A 22653-nucleotide genomic window follows, 5' to 3' on the forward strand; every position below is an offset into this window, starting at 1 on the left:
ATCAATTTGTATCTTGACATGGTCACTGCAATTGTAACATGTCCTCCACATATCACGAGAAAAGCACATCCAAATCACACTCAACCCAATACCTTAGATTCCAAGTCCAAGCATTATAAATACATAAACAAAAAAAACATAACATATTTTCATCAAATACCTTGATTCATAATTTAAAACTACATAAGTGTCAGTCATTTGTTATAGAATATATAATATTCTGTGTTTATGGAATAACTGATTGCACTCATAACATTTAATAGACTCTAAAATGCATGTTACACTTGGTGATTCTCCCACAATAAGGGCAGGGCAGAAAATGAAACCAATCAGAGGCCACACATATCGTATTGTTCACACAATATAGACATTATACACATGTACAAGAATTAGAAACAAGGTTAATTTAGAATGAGATGTGCTTGAATATCTTAGATCAATAATCATTGTTATTGCTAGACTGATTCTGACTAGTTGTTTCCATTCCAACACTTAAACCATATAATGGAGAATATGGCCTCTGTCATTTTGCTAAATGAACTCACTATTAATCGCATACAAAGTGGGGGAGAAAAGAAAAGTTTAAAATATTTGCACAATACTGGTGATTTATCATTAATCATTATCAATCTTGATAGCTCTCTGATATTCAAAGCATCTCAGGGTCACACAGAAATCTAGCATTTTGCAAGGCTATGCAAGGGTGATAGATCTTAAAGAGATGATGTAGTCTTAAATAAATAACATGATTTAGAACACAATGAGTATAGATTAAATAAGTATTTATATTTAAGATAAGCACAACATATTTTCCTTTAAGCTTCACCCCTGCATACCAACACACACAGCTTTACTCTTCATTTGAAAGATCATATTTGACTCTTCTCTGCCAAAACAGTTGGGCTCTTGTTGCAAAGGGATCCATCCTGTTTATGGCCTTAAAACATCTGCATAGAAACAGGATGTTGGGCAGATATTTGTCTTTTCTTCTCCTCTTCTGCAACATTTTCCTTTTTATCTGACAGCTCAAAGAAACTACTCCACCGGTTTTCAGCTATTTTTAAGTAATCTTTAAAACTTACCTTGCTGTGACTGGCAACCAGTATTGTCAGGTCTATGAACATGCAGAGTTTATACTGTCTCTGATGTCAGAAAATGCCAAAGAATTTATTTTATCAGTTTAAACAAAGCTCCTACAGTCCCTGACTTTGTCAGGTCACTCGTGATAACAGCTCCTTGAATGGGAAAAGACAAATATCCAAAGTCTGTTTGTCAAGACTTTTTGAATCAGGCAAATAAAATCTGACCATTTTGGTTTCGTAAATTTATCTTTGTTAGCTGAAATCATGTTAAGCAAATCAAGTATTTTCAGGCTGGTTCACTTCAGGTTTGTTCTAGATTAATCTAACACTATCAGAAAGGTTATTGGCTCTTTTAACTGAAAGGCGGGACTTTCTGTTGCCATGTTGAGCATTAGAGAATTTTGTCCTAGTCCAGGATAATTCCACTGCTCTCCTGTGCAAAAATGCTTGAATTACAGTTATCATAGAATTTTACAGATGTGTTCAAATCTCAACTATTGACTGACATGAGAACCATACAACCAGGGCCGGCGCCACGGTGGGGGTGTGAGGGGGCGTCGAACTATCCCGCTCCCTCACCCAAGATGAGTGTGAAAATAGATTTTAATTATGAATATAAATGGTTTATTTAAAAAAATATAGTTGCCAGATGCATAGGCTTTCTAGCATTAAAATATGATGCCTACTATAGCAACAATTTAGGACAGTCCGTTTCACAAAGTCGCATTTTAAATTGTTACTCTGACACAAATCCCGTGCAAGTGGTGCAAAACTAAGAAAGCGCAGTTACAGCATTATTTGTGGTAAAACTGCCTAAAAAACTGCTCACATTTTTATTTCCTGGATTCAGATTTGAATTTGGTGGCTATGTGATTTTGTTTTATTCAATCCCTCTGCCCATCTGTATTTGCTAAGTAGCTTTTAATAGGCACAATCTCACTCAGAATGCATTTTTCATTCCACTGCTGTACTTTTCCATTGTATTTTCTATGTACATTAAATGCACTACCGACGTCTTGAATGCTGCGCTCTCATCTCAGGTCTTTAGCAGCCTCTTGCACATAATTCCTCGTGCATAATAGCCTAGCCTACATCATTCTAAAACCACGGTGCTCAAGTTTTAAAGAAAGTTCTGCTTTAAAAAACACGTCTCTAGAACTTGCACTTAAAAAAAAAACACAACAACAAAAAAAACACAACTTCCACTGACCTGCCTCGTGACCAAAATTCTATCTGTGTGAGCCCTGTATTCTAATAGGTGTAGTAATATCAGACCGACAAATACGGTTGAATGGGCCACACAAAAGGTTTTATTTATTTTTTTATTTTTTAACTTTAACTCTGTGCTATGTCATCGCCCCCTTCGTCACCTGAGCCGCCCCCTCATCAGTGTTGCGCTGGCGCCGGCTCTGCATACAACCTCATCAATCAGAGTCTTCATTAACTTCGTACTAGCAGGCAACAAAAGCATTGGAGAAAGAGTTAACACTTTCTTAACTAGGCTCAACACAATAAAGTGACTTTTCAAATCAACAAAACATCAAATCCCTTTCGTGTTTTTGTCCAAAGGCAGCCATACATGTGTCATGTCATGCTGCTTGGCTCCACAGATACAAAACAACTTAACATATTTTCATCAAATACCTTGATTCATAATTTAAAACTACATAAGTGTCAGTCATTTGTTATAGAATATATAATATTCTGTGTTTATGGAATAACTGATTGCACTCATAACATTTAATAGACTCTAAAGTGCATGTTACACTTGGTGATTCTCCCACAATAAGGGCAGGAGCAGAAAAATGAAACCAATCAAGAGGCCACCACATATCGTATTGGTGTTCACACAATATAGACATTATACACATGTACAAGAATTAGAAACAAGGTTAATTTAGAATGAGAGTGTGCTTGAATATCTGTAGATCAAATAATCATTGTTATTGCTAGACTGATTCTGACTAGTTGTTTCCATTCCAACACTTAAACCATATAATGGAGAATATGGCCTCTGTCATTTTGCTAAATGAACTCACTATTAATCGCATACAAAGTGGGGGAGAAAAGAAAAGTACAATTATTTGCACAATACTGGTGATTTATCATTAATCATTATCAATCTTGATAGCAGATATTCAAGCATCTCAGGGTCACACAGAAATCTAGCATTTTGCAAGGCTATGCAAGGGTGATAGATCTTAAAGAGATGATGTAGTCTTAAATAAATAACATGATTTAGACACAATGAGTATAGATTAAATAAGTATTTATATTTAAGATAAGCACAACATTTTTCCTTTAAGCTTCACCCCTGCATACCAACACACAGCTTTACTCTTCATTTGAAAGATCATATTTGACTCTTCTCTGCCAAAACATTCACATCTTGTTGCAAAGGGATCCATCCTGTTTATGGCCTTAAAACATCTGCATAGAAACAGGATGTTGGGCAGATATTTGTCTTTTCTTCTCCTCTTCTGCAACATTTTCCTTTTTATCTGACAGCTCAAAGAAACTACTCCACCGGTTTTCAGCTATTTTTAAGTAATCTTTAAAACTTACCTTGCTGTGACTGGCAACCAGTATTGTCAGGTCTATGAACATGCAGAGTTTATACTGTCTCTGATGTCAGAAAATGCCAAAGAATTTATTTTATCAGTTTAAACAAAGCTCCTACAGTCCCTGACTTTGTCAGGTCACTCGTGATAACAGCTCCTTGAATGGGAAAAGACAAATATCCAAAGCTGTTTGTCAAGACTTTTTGAATCAGCAAATAAAATCTGACCATTTTGTTTCGTAAATTTATCTTTGTTAGCTGAAATCATGTTAAGCAAATCAAGTATTTTCAGGCTGGTTCACTTCAGGTTTGTTCTAGATTAATCTAAACACTATCAGAAAGGTTATTGGCTCTTTTAACTGAAAGGCGGGACTTTCTGTTGCCATGTTGAGCATTAGAGAATTTTGTCCTAGTCCAGGATAATTCCACTGCTCTCCTGTGCAAAAATGCTTGAATTACAGTTATCATAGAATTTTACAGATGTGTTCAAATCTATTGACTGACATGAGAACCATACAACCAGGGCCGGCGCCACGGGGGGGTGTGAGGGGGTGTCGAACTATCCCGCTCCCTCACCCAAGATGAGTGTGAAAATAGATTTTAATTATGAAATATAATGGTTTATTTAAAATATATATTTACCAAATGCATAGGCTTTCTTAGCAATAATATGATGCTACTATAGCAACAATTTAGGACAGTCCGTTTCACAAAGTCGCATTTTAATTGTTACTCTGACACAAATCCCCGTGCAAGCGGTGCAACTAAGAAAGCAGCATTACAGCATTATTTGTGGTAAAACTGCCTAAAACTGCTCACATTTTTATTTCCTGGATGTCAGATTTTTAAATTTGGTGGCTATGTGATTTTGTTTTATTCAATACTCTGCCATCTGTATTTGCTAAGTAGCTTTTAATAGGACAATTCACTCAGAATGCATTTTTCATTCCACTGCTGTACTTTTCCATTGTATTTCTATGTACATTAAATGCACTACCCGACGTCTTGAATGCTGCGCTCTCATCTCAGGTCTTTAGCAGCCTCTTGCACATAATTCTCGTGCATAATAGCCTAGCCTACATCATTCTAAAACACGGCGCTCAAGTTTAAAGAAATTCTGCTTTAAAAACACGTCTCTAGAACTTGCACTTAAAAAAAAAAACAACAACAAAAAAACACACTTCCACTGACCTGCCTCGTGACCAAATCTCTATCTGTGTGAACCCTGTATTCTAATACTTGTAGTAATATCAGTCCGACAAATACGTGAATGGGCCACAAAAGGTTTTATTTATTTTTTTATTTTTAACTTTAACTCTGTGCTATGTCATCGCCCCCCTTCGTCACCTGAGCCGCCCCCTCATCAGTGTTGCGCTGGCGCCGGCTCTGCATACAACTCATCAATCAGAGTCTTCATTAACTTCTACTAGCAGGCAACAAAAGCATTGGAGAAAGAGTTAACACTTTCTTAACTAGGCTCAACACAATAAAGTGACTTTCAAATCAACAAAACATCAAATCCCTTTCGTGTTTTTGTCCAAAGCAGCCATACATGTGTCATGTCATGCTGCTTGGCTCCACACGCACTGATGCCTCATTGGCCCAAAATCTTGCTCCACATAGCTTCATATTAGAAAGGAAATATGTTCTGATTCAGGTTATGATACCATTTAACTCTAGTCAGATATAGCTTTTGGCAGGATGGAACCCATTAACAAAATGTGTACGTCAAGGGCATTTATAAAAACTGACAACAAACATAGCACAAATGAAATGGTAGACTTACGTCAACAATGAAGAAGTCCAGCCAGCACCAGGCGTTGGTGAAGTACTTGACAAAACCGTAGGCCACCCACTTCAATAACATCTCCAATATGAATATGTAGGTAAAGACCTTGTCAGCATACTCCAGAATGATACGGATCGTCTTTCTCTGTTCAATGTACACATCCTCAAAAGCCTGCAGCAGATTACATATGGTTGCATCAACACAACAAGTACTACCCGCTGCTGACAATACCTCTCAGTGGATTTCACTTCAATTAAAAAACTAAAGAAGAGTATGCTGTAATATTTCAGTTTAAATATTAATTATAAAAATTATAATATAAAAAACTGATTTATAATAATAATAGTGATATTATTATTAGTAGTAGTAGCATTGCACAACATTATCTGGAAAAACAACTGAACAGAAAGCTACTTCTTGGTGCATTAAGTTAAAAACAGAGTCAGCTTTCAAAAAGCAATTGTATAAGGCAAGATCCCTGATTCTATTACATTCCTTTTTTGGCAACATTAGCAGTGCTAACGACAGACACATTTCCAGTGACAGAAATAGATCCAATTGGATGAATAGTTCAATCCATTAATCAAATCACAAAGCAGTGCAGCTCTGGCGTCAGGTCTTTACAATGAGACAATGCCTGCTTGAACCTCACATTATATAAACCTCACATCAACATTAATGTAACGGTCAGGTAGAATTCAAAACATAATGAAAATAAGTTGCCACCGATGTACTATTTATGTATTTATTTATTTTTTTAAAGCACAAAAAACAAGCATGTTTTCAATGTTAGAACTAGGGGTGTAACCAGGGCCTAAAACTAACTTTTATCCAAACCTGCCAATGGCCGGTGACTTAAGGAAATTTATAGGCCAGAAATATTTTTAACCAGCCATGAAAAAAAAAAAAAAATTAAATAAAGAAAAAAAAAATGGCAGGTATGATACAACAATTTTAGATAACAGCAAAAAAAAAAAAAAAAAAAAAAAAAAAAAAAAAAAAAAATCACATTCCTTGATTCCAGTTTCGATAACTGATAAAACTACTAGCTTTACCAATATACATTTAATAGGCTACATTTTTAAAGACTAGTAAATAGTCAGTTGTAAAATAAGAGCAAATCAAATTACAAGCAATAGTACAAAATAGCCTACTATACAACAAAGATAGAAATGGAAACTTTGCATTTCAGGCAGGTCTAACAGTTATTTTGAGGTAGCCTACAGAAATGTAATAAATTATGCTAATCAAATAACACTATAGTGTTTATATCTTTTTTAAAGTTCAAGAGTAGTGAGTGACTGTTTTTTTCTTTGTCCTATTTTCTTTGTTCAATACTAAAAACGCACAACAGCAGGATTATTGGAATTCTGTTTCTATCACTTAAACTCTGTATCTACACCACAGCAGTTTGAAGTTGCTGGATGCGACAAAGTGCACGTTACTTGGACTAGAAATAGTAATAGAACAGGGAATCCGTTTACTTTCGGGGATTTGTCGTGCCACGCCGCTCCATGCCACATCCTGTGTAGACATTATCACTGATTATAATGGCTTCTATTTTCTTTTGACAGCGTCACGAGCGGTTTGTGTTCGGTTTCTTTCTCAGCTGTTCATGTTCACTTAAGAACCAACTACTTTACTAGGAAACTCACCGAGACGGGTATTTTTGACATAATTTTGTATGAATTTGTCCGTTCAAGTGCAGGAAGGAAGCAGAGATTCTTGTGACTTTCAGGCCGGGGCTTCAGATGTTTAAACTTCCCACACAGCGCGTGAGTAACACGTGTCCTTTAGTGTGTTCTAGCTCTTGAATATTTACATTGCAAAGGCTCATATTTTTGTGATGAAGCAGCACTGACCCGACAACTGTACGGAGCTTTGTTCACGTTTATGTTCTTGCAACATTGCACTGTTAGAATTAAGTAAAATGTTCAATTAAGGTAAATTAAGGTAAGGTACTGTACACAGTTTCATGTACTCGCCGAAGTTGATTTTTACTCGCATTTGACACTTGACAAGTGTTAATTTTAGGCCCTGGGTGTAACGGTTCAGATTGCTCACTGTTCAGTTCGGTTCACGGTTTTGGGGTCACGGTTCGGTATGTGCTATAGTCAAATAAAAATAAATGTAAAATAACTAAGATCAATCCTTGCTGAAGTTTCAAAAGCTAAAAGCTAAACACAGACAGCAGGAATAGACTTCTGTTCCCTTAAGACACGATTCACAGATCCAGTACACTGATACTGATATACATGTGTTGTCTTTCTTGACTGTTTACATTTACAGTTACAAAACATGACCAACGATGTTTGCAAGGATACTCACAAAGACGGGCATGTTTACATATTTTTTTGTGTTAGTTTGTCAGTTCAGATGCATTTCATGAAAGAGAAATCAATATGTGTGCGGCACACACTGTCTGATGAGGCTCTCTGTGTGTGTGTACACACGCACACACACACACACACACACACACACATCTTCAAACAGTACGCACGAGTTCTCAAGCGCTTATTCTTTGCTTGAATCTTTGCAGACCACAGTATGTACAGAGAGTACCGTGATATGTATCGTGGTTTTTCGGTTCGGATTGAATATTGTTACACCCCTAATTAGAACACCACCTGTTAGAATCCTGTTAGAAACTACAGTAAGCTACAGTAAATCAATATGCAATATTTAAGTAGCTTTTTTCCTGCTCAAGTAGTTAAATATAGAACACAGTACTTGTTACGTCCCTAGAAGAAATTTGTGTGTGTTTGTGTACATTCTCACCAATGCTCCACTACTGAGGAGGATCATAAAGATGATGAGGGTTTCAAACCAGTTGTGCTCCACAATGAGATAGCAGGTCTTCCGGAGGAACCACCAGTTCTTACCCCAGCCCTCCGTGATGGGCACATCACAACACTTGTAGCGGGCCACACAACCTGCAAAATGGCACACATTATACTTCCGTTCTCACAAACCATTACAGTTTCTATATAAAAAAAAATAAATCTTCTGCAAAGAGAAATCTATGAGCCATTTTACCTTCAGTCCAGCAAGCTTCAGGGTCAACATATTCCTCTACTGCCTCCACCACCACCGCTTCCTCTACCTCTGGTTTAATATCTATAGTGCTGCCTTCTGAAGAGCTGATGTCATCCAACTAATTCAGAAGTGAGAAGTCACAAGTGTCATTTCTTGATGTTAAAAATTTTTAATAGCAAAGCAAAAACAATGTTCAATGCAAAAATTGTAACTGCACTTTTAAAACAGAATGGATGCTCAAACAGAACAATAAAGTTTAGGACTGGAGTCGCTGGACTATATGTTTGCCAGACCAATGGCAGACAAGAAAAGCTGTTTGTAAACCAGTTTGAACCTCATCACTATTTTTGCAATTCTGTTTTGCTTTGCTATGACACACTGTAGCTCTAAGAATGAAATGACAAGCATCTGTATTCATGTTTCACAACACAGTGCTTTAAATGGTCTACACACATTTGAACATCATTTAGAAATGATTACACTGCAGTTTACTTCATATACGTATATCAACATCATGGTCATAAATTTGCAAATACCTCAGTTTAGAATCACTGAGCATTTACTCCTAAGGCTAAATCAGTAAACACAGGGTACTACATTTTACCCACTAGCAACTAGGTCAAAGTCTAAAAGCATCACACGGCATCAGCTCTTTTGCATACTTACTTCTTTGCTGCCCTCAGCTTCAGACTCGCTGCTGAAATCTTCTGTGTTGAGATTCTCAAAGTCTGACTCGCCCACGGCGATGGGCACACATATGGTCAGGTTGGGGTTGTGGATGAAGGACATGTGGTCATCATCAATCATGTACTTGCCCACGCTACTGCCAATACCACTGGTGGTTCCGTTGCCATTTTTCTGATAGTCCAGGTCACGGCTGATGTCCAGGCCTGTGTGATTGGCAATACAGTTCAGCTTCCGGTCGTACATGTCATCTAGCGGCTTGGCCTCATCTGTGACCTTCCTCCTGAGGATGATGTTGACCAGTTCTCGAACTTTGATCTTCCCCCAGGCAATTCCCTTCTTAATGCGAATAACTGAAATCTGCAGGTTGTTCATTTCACCATCATCATCAGAAGCTGCCAAGTTGTCTGCGCTGAATGAGCTCAGCAGCAAGGCAAGGAACAGATTCAAGACCTGATCAATGTGTGAGAGAAAAGTAATATAAACTTAGTCTCAAATTAAAATCAGTTCAAAACCTAGTCAGCTGCCTTTGGAGACATTTTATGTATCATTTACATAGGCATATAGACACAATTTTTAAAGTTATGGTTCACCCAAAAATGAAAAAAAAAAAAAAAAATCATAATTTATTCACTTTCATGCGTTTCCAAACCCCAAAGACCTCAAATTAAGAAGTTAATTTTAGTTCTTTTAACCAAAGCTTAAAAGAACCAAAAAGGTTATAAAGATCATTTGTTTGGTTTAATCCAAGGTCTATGTATGTGAGTTTGAATGTGAATTAAAGCCTAAATTAAATGCTAATCATATGAAGCGATCATATCTCTTAACATGACTTCATTCATATGGATTAATATAACCCTCCTTTATAACCTTTTTGAATCTTTTAAGTTTTGGTTACCTGGACTTTCAATAGAGGGATAGAAATCTCTTAGGTTTCAATAGAAATTATGTTATCTTATGGGGTTTGATACAACATGAAGGTTAGTAAATAATGACAAAATTTGGGGTAATTTTTGGATTAACTATCCTTTTAATATATTGAAATGTGTGTATATATATAAAATGGTATGCATAAATCTTTATTTATCAAACAATTTATCACTATTTCAGTACAACTCAGCTCAAATTTCATAACATTTTCTGTATCTAAAGCACACTTACCACCAAGTTTCCTATGACCATGACCATCATGAAGACGATGAGACACATTCCCTGTCCAGCCACCTCCATACAGTCCCACATGGTCTCAATCCACTCTCCACATAACACCCGGAACACGATTAAGAATGAGTGAAAGAAGTCATTCATGTGCCAGCGGGGCAGCTCACAATCACTATCGATCTTACACACACAGTCCTTGTAGCTCTTCCCAAACAACTGCATGCCAACCACAGCGAAGATGAAAACGATGATGGCCAACACCAGGGTCAGGTTCCCCAAAGCTCCCACTGAGTTACCGATGATCTTTATCAGCATGTTGAGGGTGGGCCATGACTTAGCCAGTTTAAAAACTCTCAGCTGTTAAAAGGGAGCACAAGTAGTATTAAAACATGAACACTCAGTACCATAAACATTCAACATTATTCTTTAAAAGTGTGCTTAATTTCTTAAACAATGCAATAGCACATGCACACACATCAAAGATCTAAAGCAATAAAAAAAATTTACCAATCGGAATGATCTCAGGACAGAAAGACCTTCTACATCGGCCAAGCCCAACTCCATTAAACTCAAGCTCACGATAAAGCCATCAAAAATATTCCAGCCTTCCTGGAAATAGTAGTATGGGTCCATTGCAACCAGTTTGGCAAACATTTCGGCAGTGAAGATACCAGTAAACACCTAGAAGAAAGAAAATAGAAGTTACACAGACTGGTGACAAACATACCACTTTGAGACAGACTTATTAGATTTTTTTCTCTCCATAACATTACAAGAAAAATATATCTATATATTTTTGTTGTCATTTCTTTTTCTTTTGTATGTAAATGTATATGTGTTATTGGTTTACTCCTTTGTATAAGCTACTATGTAATGTTGCTTTATTGATTGCTTTGTGCTATAAAAAAAAATCTCAATTTAACAAGCCAGACTAATTTATAAAAGCAATCCGATATCAACCAACTGATAAAAGACACATAAGCAGTGCAGTTATGACTTGCATTTTATCTATAACACACCAGCTCTTTCCTGACATTGCATGACACCAAGCAGCAACCAAACCATGGCCTACACATTCACAATAACTCCCTGACAAATCGCCACAAGACTCTGTGACGTTCAAAGTGTTAAACGGATCATCCTGCTGTCACAGCTGAAGGGTGCAGTTAATCACCCTGCAGGTGGGTGAACTGGGGGAGGGTACAAGGTGGCCTTGACACCAGGAGGTCTGCCGCGTGTCTGCACAGCCAGCGAACGTGAGTCACGCTGCCACCTGCACAACCACGACCTGCTCCGTCCCAGTACTCCCCCTCTACCATAGCAACAGTGCGCTCACAGGTGTACTGAAGTTGGAATACATGCATCATCATATTACCATATCAGCAAAATCTGAAATTTCATTGAGAGGCCTCACTATTGCACGCACATGATTTACTCCACAAGGCAGGTTATGTGACTTCAAATCATGATTTGTGGTTGGTGTATGACTGAACTGATAGAGTGAATTTATAACTCCTAACGGTCTCGGTATCACTTGGCAACATAATATAAAAAGCTATTTGGTTCATAAGTGGGAAAGATAATCTGTTCTTCTCTGCAATGTTTATAATTTTACAAACATTAAACATCAACATCCTAGAACTGTGAAAACGCCACCATTTTAGAGCGGCTCATCGATTAGGCTACATGAAATATTTATGCTGGCTCTGCACCACTACACTCAGCAAGTAGCTTAGCACTGTCTCTACGCCAGGCATAGAAGTGGCTTTGAGTGTTCCAACAACGTCTCTGCAGAGACTACAAAAATATAAGCCATGGGGGAGGGGCACGGTTTCATCAAGCAACAAAAAAATTCTTTATATGCTAAATCAGAGTTTTTCTGGAGAGGCTAAGTAGAATCCTTACCAGGTTTCCGACACTCAGCACATGCTCAAAATTCTCCGTCATAGGGTAATGCTCCATGGCCATGAAGAGAGTATTCAGCACAATACAAATGGTGATAGCCAAGTCTACAAAAGGGTCCATCACAATCAGGTTCACAATCTCCTTAACCTTCATCCAAACAGGGCCGCACTCCCAGATAAGAAACTTGTTGGCAAATTTGTACCAGCATGGTGGACAATTCCTCTGAGACTCTTCCAATTCTGGAAGTGAAAAATTAGAAGTTTGGTAACCAAGGTAACAGATTTCCTTTTTTTTTGAAGAAGAAGAAATACATTCCTTAGGTTACAAAATATGGACATACCCTCAACCAGTGTGTTTGTTAATGCACTCATGACACTGTTGGCTCGCTCCTTGCGTCCAAAAGATGTGTTAAGCTGCTCAATGGAAACCATTAGAGAGCCTGAGAGCTTCTTCTTTATTTCAAGATCAGTTGTTGGCTGTCAAGAGATCAACATTGAGGTCAAACATTACTATCACAACATTGCAGCCAATGACTGGGGGGAAAAATATCTGCATCACAGTGCTAGTTAGAAAAAGGTTGGTTGGGAGACCCAACTTGGTTATTTTCATTTGAATGCATTGAAGCGGAAACATGCTGGGCTCTCAAAATAGAGAAGGAAGGGTGGAGTTTCATGGGAATTTGTCATTAGCATTTGTGCGATTCATATTCCTAACATAAGCATGTGAATAACATGCTATATGTTTTCAAAATGTTCACTCATTTGGCAAATTGAAACAGCCAGCTATGTTTTTGTTTATATTTTATAAAATATCCAATGCTGGAAAAGCTATAAATTGGTAACTTATTGAAGTTTATCATATTATAAATCTACCATTGTTCTCTGCTCCCTTCCTCCTCCCATCTGAAGCCCCTGCATCTCCAGATTTTAGGAGATCCAGTCAGCATGCATCAGCATGCATTCAGTCAAAGAAGTCAAGAGAGGAAAAGAATAAGTATCATGATCCATTAACCTCATGCTGAAGATCTGAAGCTGTACCAGACCTCTATAGGATTCATTAAGCTAGCAGACTACCATGCTAACTACAATGCCTCCATTATAATTACAGGTCAAAACATTGTGCTGATCATTAATAAAACCCACGATGTACAAAAAAAAAAAAAAATTTGAAAAGAGAACTGAAGGCTGGAGGGTGGAAGTGGAATCACTTTATGGTTAATTCACATTTACATGAATATAAAATGAAATACAATTACAAAGTAATTAAGTTAAGATATCAAGTTGACAAGTATGTAAAAAATAAAGAAATAAATTGATATGAAAAAAAATTAAGAAAGATTTTGCTTGTGGGGTGAATGTGTAATGATATGAATGCTAGTTCCTACTACTAAGACATACATTACCATTAAAAATTTGGGGGTCAGTAAGATTTTTTTTTTTTTAAGAAATTAATACTTTTATTCAGCAAAGATGCATTAAATTGATCAAAAGGGAAGATCACTAAACACTTATAATTCTACAAAAGATTTCTGTTTCAAATAAATGCTGTTCTATTTAAATTTCCAGTCATCAAAGAATCCTGAAAAAAAAAAAAAAAAAAAAAAAAAATCATGGCTTCCATAAAGATATTAAGCAGCACAACCATTTTCAACATTGATAAAAAAAAGTTTTTAGTGCACCAAATCAGCATATTAGAATTATTTCTGAAGGATTACTTGACACTGAATGCTGCTGAAAATTCAGTATTGCCATTGCAGGAATAAACTGCATAAAATACATTAAAATAGAAAACAATTATTAAAAATATTATAATACTTCACAGTATTACTGTCTGACTTAACATAAACATTAAAAAACAAATATTTCCAACCCCAAACGTTTGAATGGTAGTATATGAAAACCCAGTTTCATGAATCTTCAAATACTGAGGGCTATATACAGTACAGTTAGCAGCTTGTCCACTAATTTCAAACTGGCATAGGAGGGCAGCATATCACACAGGCTTTGAAAGCAGTCCTCAACTGAAAGAGAGCTAATTTTAAAGTCAAAATAACAATTTCACAAATGCATCAGAAAGAGAAAAAGAGCCAAACAGAGAGAGAGCCAAGGTTCAGGATAATGCCCATGCCTAGACTGATCTACTCTTAGACTTCCTTACGCTGTCATCAGTAGCTGCCTTATCTATTATCACCTCAGGCAGTAGGCGTCCGCCAGGCCCCGGCCCGATGAGAGAGACCACTCCATTGCAATCCACAGTGCTGTTGCGCTTGCCATAGTATCCAGTATAGCTGCTCCGACGTTGTGGGCTTAAGAATGAATCACGCCGCTCATCGTACTCCTCAACCGTGCTGTGCTCATCATCTGCAAATTCGTTCTCCGAGCCTCCGTCCTTACAGCGGCTGAAGATGCTGCTCTTACTGTTGCGTCTTGAAGGAAATGGTGAGCCTGGGATGCTGAGCAGAGACTGGAGGCAGGAAAGACAGACAGATTGAAAAGTTGACATTTGGTTTAACACACTCTGCTCTTGACATTCAAATGTTGGACATTAGGCACAAACTTTTCCAATTACTTCTTAAATGCAACAGGGACACAAAATGGGTGTGTTTTTTTTGTTGTTGTTGGCTTTTCCCACCTAAAAGATCTTAAAAATAAATATGAAACAGTATACGAAAGAAATACAAAAACAGTACAAATAATTCTAACAAAGTTATTTGAGAATAATAACTAAATATTTTTCATTAATTTTTGATAACTGTTAAGTTAATCACTAACTACACACTTGTTATGGTTTTTCCTGGTACAGTTTATTTATATATCTGTATTTATTTAATTAATTTGATTATTAATTGTTCAATTAACGTTCCATATTAATTATATATCCTTTTTGTACATCATATAAAAAATTATGGTGACAAAGACACAAAAATGTAATATAATAGAAGTTATTAGTTATAAAATAAATAAAACAGTTGTCTGAATATTTTTCTATGCCATTTGTCTTTCACAGACCATTTGTTTGTTTTTAAGATCTTATTTTGTACAAAAAATTAAAAACAGAAGTCATTCTTTACCTGGTTCATTATAGAACTCCTACGTCCTAAGCGGTTGTCAGGGAAACGGAATCTGCTCCTCCTGCTTCCATCATCCGATTCAGATTTGACAAACTTCTCACTGTCCCCTTTCTCCTTGTCCTGCTCTTTCTGCCGCCACTTCTTCTTGCGGTTGCGTCGCTCTTTGGCACTCTTGGAGCTGAGTTTAGACATCTCAGATGAGCTGCAGGACAAGTTCCCACCTCCATCACCATCATCCTCCACCACATCCTCAGACACCGTCCCCGCCGATGTCGCCATGGCATTTGCCTGCAGTCACAAAATGTATCAGTCATTCATTAATCTAAATTACTCTTATTCAGTTTTGATCGTAGTAACAAAACCAAATTTGAAATATAAAAATTCCACAATTAGAAGTGAAAAATGAAAGGCAAAGCAACCACCAAATTACATCAGGCAAACATTACACCATAACACACTTAAAATTACAAAAAATTACCCTTATTATCAGCATTAAAACATTGCCTGACCTGGACCTCCTCCTGATGTTTCCTCAACTGTTCCAGCATGGCTTTAAACTCCGCCTCCTTTCGCTCCGCCTCTTCCATAGTGGCCTGGTTCTGTTCCTCATATGCCATGGCCACCACAGCCAGGATCAGATTCACAAGGTAGAATGAGCCAACAAAGATAACCAGCACAAAGAAAATCATGTATGTTTTCCCCGCTGCTCTCAGGGTCTGTGGATGAGGGACAGATCAGAAGCATCTTATATTACAGAGCATTCATACATCACTATAGAAAATGGTTTGTTTTCCACACACACACACACACAGAAGAATTTCTAAACACTCATGAACATCATTTTCAGAGATTTTATCCATACTATTTCACTGATATACATGTGGTAGAGATGTAACACGCTGGAAAAAATGCAAATTTCAATTCATTATTCAGAGCCTCAGTTGCTTCTATTTGACCTACTTGTGCAAGGACTGCAAATACACAATACATATGAATGCTCTGTAATGTGAGCTCATATGGCTTTATAGTCCTTCACGTCCGGTGCAATCTCAAAACTCTGGCCATTTAGCGCCCAAACTCTGGAACAATCTACCTAGCGTTGTTCGGGAGGAAGACACACTTTGTCAGGTTAAATCTAGATTAAAGACCAATCTCTTTAACCTGGCATACACATAACACACAATAACATTTCTATAATTCAAATCCTTTAAAGGATTGTTAGGCTGCATTAATTAGGTCAACCGGAACCGGGAACACTTCCCATAACATCCGATGTACTCACTACATTGCAAGAAGAATGGCATCTACGCTAAGATTAGTCTCTTTCATTCTTATTCCGAGGTCACCATAGCCACCAGATCCAATCCAGATGGTGGATCAGCATCTAGAGATGACCTCTGCAGCCCTGAATGTCAGGGGAGACCATGTCAACTAGATGAGCCCCAGAGACAGATCCCCTGCGAAGACCTCATCACCTTGATGACCATTGGCACAAGACCACATTCACCAGACAAGACCCCTGTGCCTGTTTTGCAGGCTGGAATTAAACCACGCCATGCTGGTTTCGTCTGGCCAGAGGAGAACTGCCCCCCCCCCAACCGATGGAGTTTTGGTTCCTTGCCTTTTGGCTTGCTTAGTTGGGGACACTTGACTGATTGCACAGACACTATTGGAAGAGAGCTGAACTGGATGATGACATCACTGAATCATCAATGAACTGACTTTAGCTGGAAAAATTATTATTATTATTATTTATTTTTTTTTTTTTTATTGTCGTCTTAAATTATTGACAAACTATTTTCCTGTTTGACACTGTAAAGCTGCTTTGACACAATCAGTATTGTATAAAGCACTATATAAATAAAGGTGACTTGACTTGACATACAGAACATACATACATACATGTGTTCTTTCCGATTATTGCTGCTTTATGGCTATATAACCTATATAACCTATATGCGCCTAAGGCTCTTTCTGACTAAATGAAAGGACAATTTTTAATGTAACAAGCTTCAAAAAGTTTTAATTAGTAAGAAGAGGATTTTGAACGAAATAGTATGATACTATACTGCAGCCGGGACAGGAAAGGTTATCACAGATTTTAGGAGTGCTGAGATAACAGAAAGGGATTCTAGATGCCTATTCTTGTACCTACATGTAAGAGAACAGATTCAACTAGGGCTCAGGTTATATTTAGTGTTCTACTATTTAGTCTTCTAGCTGTCCATTACTGCTTCTGATCCCAAAGGGTTCAGTGTGTTTGTGTGTATCCTGCAGAACGAGGGCTGTCTGCAGGATGCATAAATATTGTGGCTCATCCTAAACACTTCTCCATGCATGAAAATGTAACCAATTGCAACAAAATAACTAGGAAAAAGAATTTAGAGAGATCCAGATTATCACAGTTGCTAATTACAATCCTTTCCTGTTCTTTACAAATGTAGTATTAAGTATAAAAGTCATGAGGGTACCTCAAGCAGTGAGTTTGTTTAATTTGCATGCTAAATGCAATAATTAAATGCAACTATTTAGTTGTGCAAAGGATCAGTATTCAAAAAAACCTTTAAATGGGACTGAAAGTGGTGAAAGAGGAAAGAAGACCACGCCCTTACCAGCTGGTACAAGTTCTCCCAAAAATCCTGCGTCATGAGGCGGAATAGAGCCAGGAAAGCCCAGCCAAAACTGTCAAAGCTGGTGTACCCATAGTTTGGATTGCGACCAGCCTTCATGCATGTGTAGCCTTCAGGACAGCGACTGAGAGGGGAAAAGAGCACACAACCCGATAATGACTTGGCACCAGTCTATGGATTAGCATACGTTTGTCAGAGAAGAATCTCAGTGAGATCTCAGTAAGTGTTGTTTACATTTTCTAAATGTATATAATTTATAGTTTTGGAATTATGTTATGAAGAAAGAAAACCAAACACTCACCCTGAATCAGAGCTGTTTCCACACAGAAGAGCATCCGACTGGTCCGGCAGGAAGTAGAAATTGGCTAATGACAAAAAGAGACAGAGAATGTTAACTAGACTATTTTGTATTTTCAAGCCATTCAAATTATGGCCAATATGGATAAGGCATATAACTGATAAACATCCAATATTATAATTGCATACTAATCTGTATAAATTAAAAATAAAACACTAAAAATTAAACTCAATCATTTAAATGTTTCAACATTATAATGTACACGTATAAAAAATGCAGTAATTAAAAAAATACATTTAACAGTGTTAAATCATTAATTTATAAATATGAAATATAAACTAATTAGAAATATATATGTAGTTATTATATTAGTTTTTAAATATTATCTATGTAGTTAATTCTTTGTTTTTATTCAAGATTAACTTTAAAAATAAGTGTTACATGGCAGTTAAAGTATTGAAAAAAACAACAAACTATTTTTGTAATTTGTGTGACAAACTAAATAAAAGCTCACTCTCATTCATGATGTACTCATCCCAGTTGAATGCATGGGTGCCATTGGCCTGGTATATTTCTGTGAAGTTGATGGGCCAGATGACACACTTGTGCCTCAGATTTCCCATGAAGAGCTGCAGACCAATGAGGGCAAAGACACTGAGGCAGAAAACGGTGAGGATCATCACATCTGACAGCTTCTTCACCGACTGGATCAAAGCGCCAACAATGGTCTTCAGACCTTTGAGATATTGAATATGCACACACATACACGCCAAAATTTGCACACACACGCACACAAACATACACACACACAAAAGGAGCAGACAGTTGCATGTGTGTTCAAGTCCCAGAAGTGTATAAAAGGATTCTCAAGGCATGATGTGAGGAATTCACATTTTTTAGATGTGAGGCTATGTTGATCAAAAATATCAAGACAAAATATGTCTTGTGTATGTATTATATAGATCTGTGGTTCTCAACTGGTGGTGTGCAGGTATGTTCTGATTGCAGGGAAATGCAAATGTAAATGTAATATGTATATTAAAATGTTACTTTTTTTTAAAGAGGGAGAAAACATTTCCCTTTATCTTTAGTTGTTGATATTGTAGGCCAAGCATCCACTAAAACTCAAAAACCATCTGTTACTTGGTAGAATCTAGCCAATTTAGAGAGAATTAGAGAGACATTCCTTATCATAAACATGGTTTTTGGCCTAATGAGTTTTGTATGATAAATTACTGGCTGCCGATAGTATGAAACCAATTTTGCATGTTTGTAAATGGAAATCTGGCTCCTGAAACAAAACCAGTTGAGAACCACTGATATGGATGTTTAAGGCATATTTAATGTTTTTAATTGTTCATAATTAATTTTTCATAATATCATACCTTAAAGCATACCTTGAATCCTTATTTTAATTCAGAATGACAATAAATAACAGAACCACCAAATACACTTTCTTTACACATATACTGCTTGGGAGCCATCCCATCTTTTGGTCTATTCAGGTGAATAATTTACTATTCTGTTTAAACATGGTTTTAATAAATGCCTACAACAGAAAATATATTATTTCAGGAAATGCAAAAATAAGTCCTGAAACATTTTTTTAATTCTAGCATTCCAAAATAGAAGTTTAAGTTTCTCAAATGATAACCTTCAAGGATTTTTCTTGATAATAAAGGGAGGGCTCCCTCAAACAGCGAGAACAGTCTGACACCCATTTGTCTATAAATACTGCAGCACAACTGGAAGGCCATGACATAGGGAGAATAAAGCAAGCAGGGACTAGTGGGGTGAAGACTGCATGCAGGTCATTTCAGCTCGAAGGCTGAACAGAAACAAGTCCAGTGTAAAAATCTTCCAAGGCTCCACCAGACATGCTGGGCTAAATATTATCAGAACTGCACTGACCCCTCCATAACTCCCTCTGACCCCCTCAAATACAAAAGAGCTGCTTTACCTCCAAGACAGTAGACACTCAAATTAGTATTGATATGCTACAATCCTCTTGCCCTTAAACCACACCAAAACATAAAAAAATCTTGCAGGGCTCAGAGATTTGATGAGTAGGCTTTAGTTCATAACCTTACTGAAAATATCACGATGACAAATATGACTTGCAGTAAAACGTTGTCAGCTAAATAAATCCTGTCATTTCACTGAAAATTACTTGCATATGATACTAATGTGTCAAGACAAGGCGTTTTTGCAAGGCCTCTGCAGGAAATAAAAACAACTGCACAGGCAAAATTAAAAAAAAAATTAACTCATCTGACACAGACAAAAAACATTATTCCTTGACCTTCTGCACTATTCTTATTTTATTTCCAGGTGCAATTTGTGAGTTTCACACAAAATAAAGGAAAAATGTGAAGAAAAATGATTTGTCAATAAATAGATAGATTAAAAAAGAATAAGGCAGCCAAGCACTTAGTAGGCTAATACTATAAAAGCAAGTGACTTCCAAAGCATCATGCAGTAAAAAATATGTCCACAAACTAGGCTTGGCAGTCTTCATAAGTAAGTAACAAGTAAATTCTTTGGGAACTCACTGAGAGCCATACAATTTTCATTTTGTGGAATAAAACATAGCTTGTTAAAAATATCTACTCTAGTGCTCTGAGGGCAGGGGCTAGTTTGAAAAGATCTATTTGTTTCCTAATATATATTAATCAGCAAAATGAATGTGTTCATACCTTTATAGTTGGATTTTTGAGGCTACTGGACTGTGTTTTTTAGACTGTGTACCCCTGACGTATACAAGCTCACACACTAGTGAATTCTACAATTAGCTTTTATCTAAAGTCCTTACTGTTAAAATCTGAAATAAAATATGTAACACAAAAATCTGCTTTAGCAAGACCTTAACAACAAACCTACAAATAATATAGTAGCTCGAGTTCAACCCAGTTCAGGGTTTGTTCACAGATACATTTATTGCCTATGTGAAAGGTTACAGAGGCTCGGTTGCTAAAGCTTTCTAATTTGCTCTAATCTGCTCTGAAGTTTCTAAAGGGGCAAAAGGGTGTTGAAACCAAAGGACTCTGGAGATTGATAGTAGACTGCAAAGCCTATCAAAAATGTATAAGTACCATTTTTGATCATTTTGGAGATTGGAAAAAAGCAAATTAAATGGTCCTCTCCAAATCAATTTCTGCTAAGAAATAATAAAAGAAAAGTCCCCCCCAGTTTTTTTTTAAATTGAATAGTAATAGGAGTTCATACTGAAAGTTAACCTCAGCATCAAAACTGCGTCTCACCTGGAATGACAGAGATAGTTTTCAATGCTCGGAGAACTCTGAATGTTCTCAGCGCAGATACATTCCCCAGGTCCACAAACTCTGTTACATATCTGAAATAAGGGAGGATCACACACAGACACCAATGACAACCACAAACACACCAAGAACACCACCACGCCAATGAACCACCAGGAGGTACGCCACTCACAGAGCCTGTCCACTACAGGGGGGAAGGAAAGAAAAGAAAACCAAGATACACACACGCACACCTAACACCGACCCCTCCCGCCCACACACTCTCTTACCTGGGATAACAGAAATTGTTTTCAATGCCCTCAGAACTCTGAACGTGCGCAGAGCTGAGACATTGCCTAGGTTTACAAACTCTGTTATATACCTGCAATGATCAGATCAAAATTACATGGAGACATGGTCATGACTTAGTACTCAATGACTTCCATATGCAGACTAAGCTGATCTGTTTCTTAAAAGGTTAAACAGCTTCTAGAGTTGGGGGGAAATTAATGTAGTGTAGCCACAACACAAAGTAGAAATGCCAATTGTTCAAATATTTTGATGACAAATATTCAAATTTCATTTCTAATTTCATTTAAACTAAATAATTATTATTCTTATTTATTGTTAATACTACAAATATTTTCTTTGTTGAAAGAAAATAAACATACAAAGACAATATAGTTTATAATATATAATCTTTCAGATATAATATGTGGGCTAATCATGATTTTTATAATATAAAAGAATTATTATATTATGAAATATATCATATTTATTATTATTATTATTGTTATTGTTAATAATAATAATAATAATAAAAGATATTTGGCATAACAACACAAAACCTAATCTCCCACCCAAATAGCTTTCATAAACAAACATGCTCATATGGTGACATTATTATAAGACATACACTATATCTCACATGAATATGTCTAGTATGTTCTGTCTACAGAAAACAGGACAGATATAAAAACAAAAAAAACAAAAAACCAGATACAGTGAAAAATGGAGAATGAGAACTAGGAAAGCAGAAAGAGTCAGTGACTCAGAGAGTGAGAGAGAGTTTTCTGCGTGGGCTGCTGGGAGTCGTTTTGTTGGCGAATGGCTCTAAACACTGATCGGTAGGAACCATGAAAATTCTCAGAAGAGGTATATTCATAGAACAGCAGAGGTAT

General features: G+C 36.8%; 1 protein-coding gene across 10 annotated transcripts in view; it reads right to left on the minus strand.

Moving 5' to 3' along the window:
- The window catches only part of LOC109088318 (sodium channel protein type 8 subunit alpha-like), a 70036-nt gene that overhangs the window by 23270 nt on the left and 24113 nt on the right, over positions 1-22653 (minus strand). For 5 of the 10 annotated variants that reach the window (XM_042713244.1, XM_042713248.1, XM_042713241.1 and 2 more), the window contains 15 exons: positions 21476-21567; positions 18730-18951; positions 18219-18282; positions 17900-18041; positions 15797-16003; positions 15288-15575; positions 14375-14680; positions 12558-12693; positions 12218-12456; positions 10820-10993; positions 10313-10669; positions 9134-9604; positions 8468-8585; positions 8210-8364; positions 5429-5602 (listed from right to left, as the gene is read on the minus strand). In XM_042713244.1, coding sequence (XP_042569178.1) covers positions 5429-5602; positions 8210-8364; positions 8468-8585; positions 9134-9604; positions 10313-10669; positions 10820-10993; positions 12218-12456; positions 12558-12693; positions 14375-14680; positions 15288-15575; positions 15797-16003; positions 17900-18041; positions 18219-18282; positions 18730-18951; positions 21476-21567 — 3145 coding nt within the window. Of the gene's footprint in view, positions 1-5428; positions 5603-8209; positions 8365-8467; positions 8586-9133; positions 9605-10312; positions 10670-10819; positions 10994-12217; positions 12457-12557; positions 12694-14374; positions 14681-15287; positions 15576-15796; positions 16004-17899; positions 18042-18218; positions 18283-18729; positions 18952-21475; positions 21568-21762; positions 21855-22653 lie in introns of all 10 variants that reach the window. The other 5 variants (XM_042713251.1, XM_042713247.1, XM_042713250.1 and 2 more) reach the window with 3 other exon arrangements.

Source organism: Cyprinus carpio, chromosome A23 (assembly GCF_018340385.1).
Source record: "Cyprinus carpio isolate SPL01 chromosome A23, ASM1834038v1, whole genome shotgun sequence".
NCBI classification, from domain to species: Eukaryota; Metazoa; Chordata; class Actinopteri; order Cypriniformes; family Cyprinidae; genus Cyprinus; species Cyprinus carpio.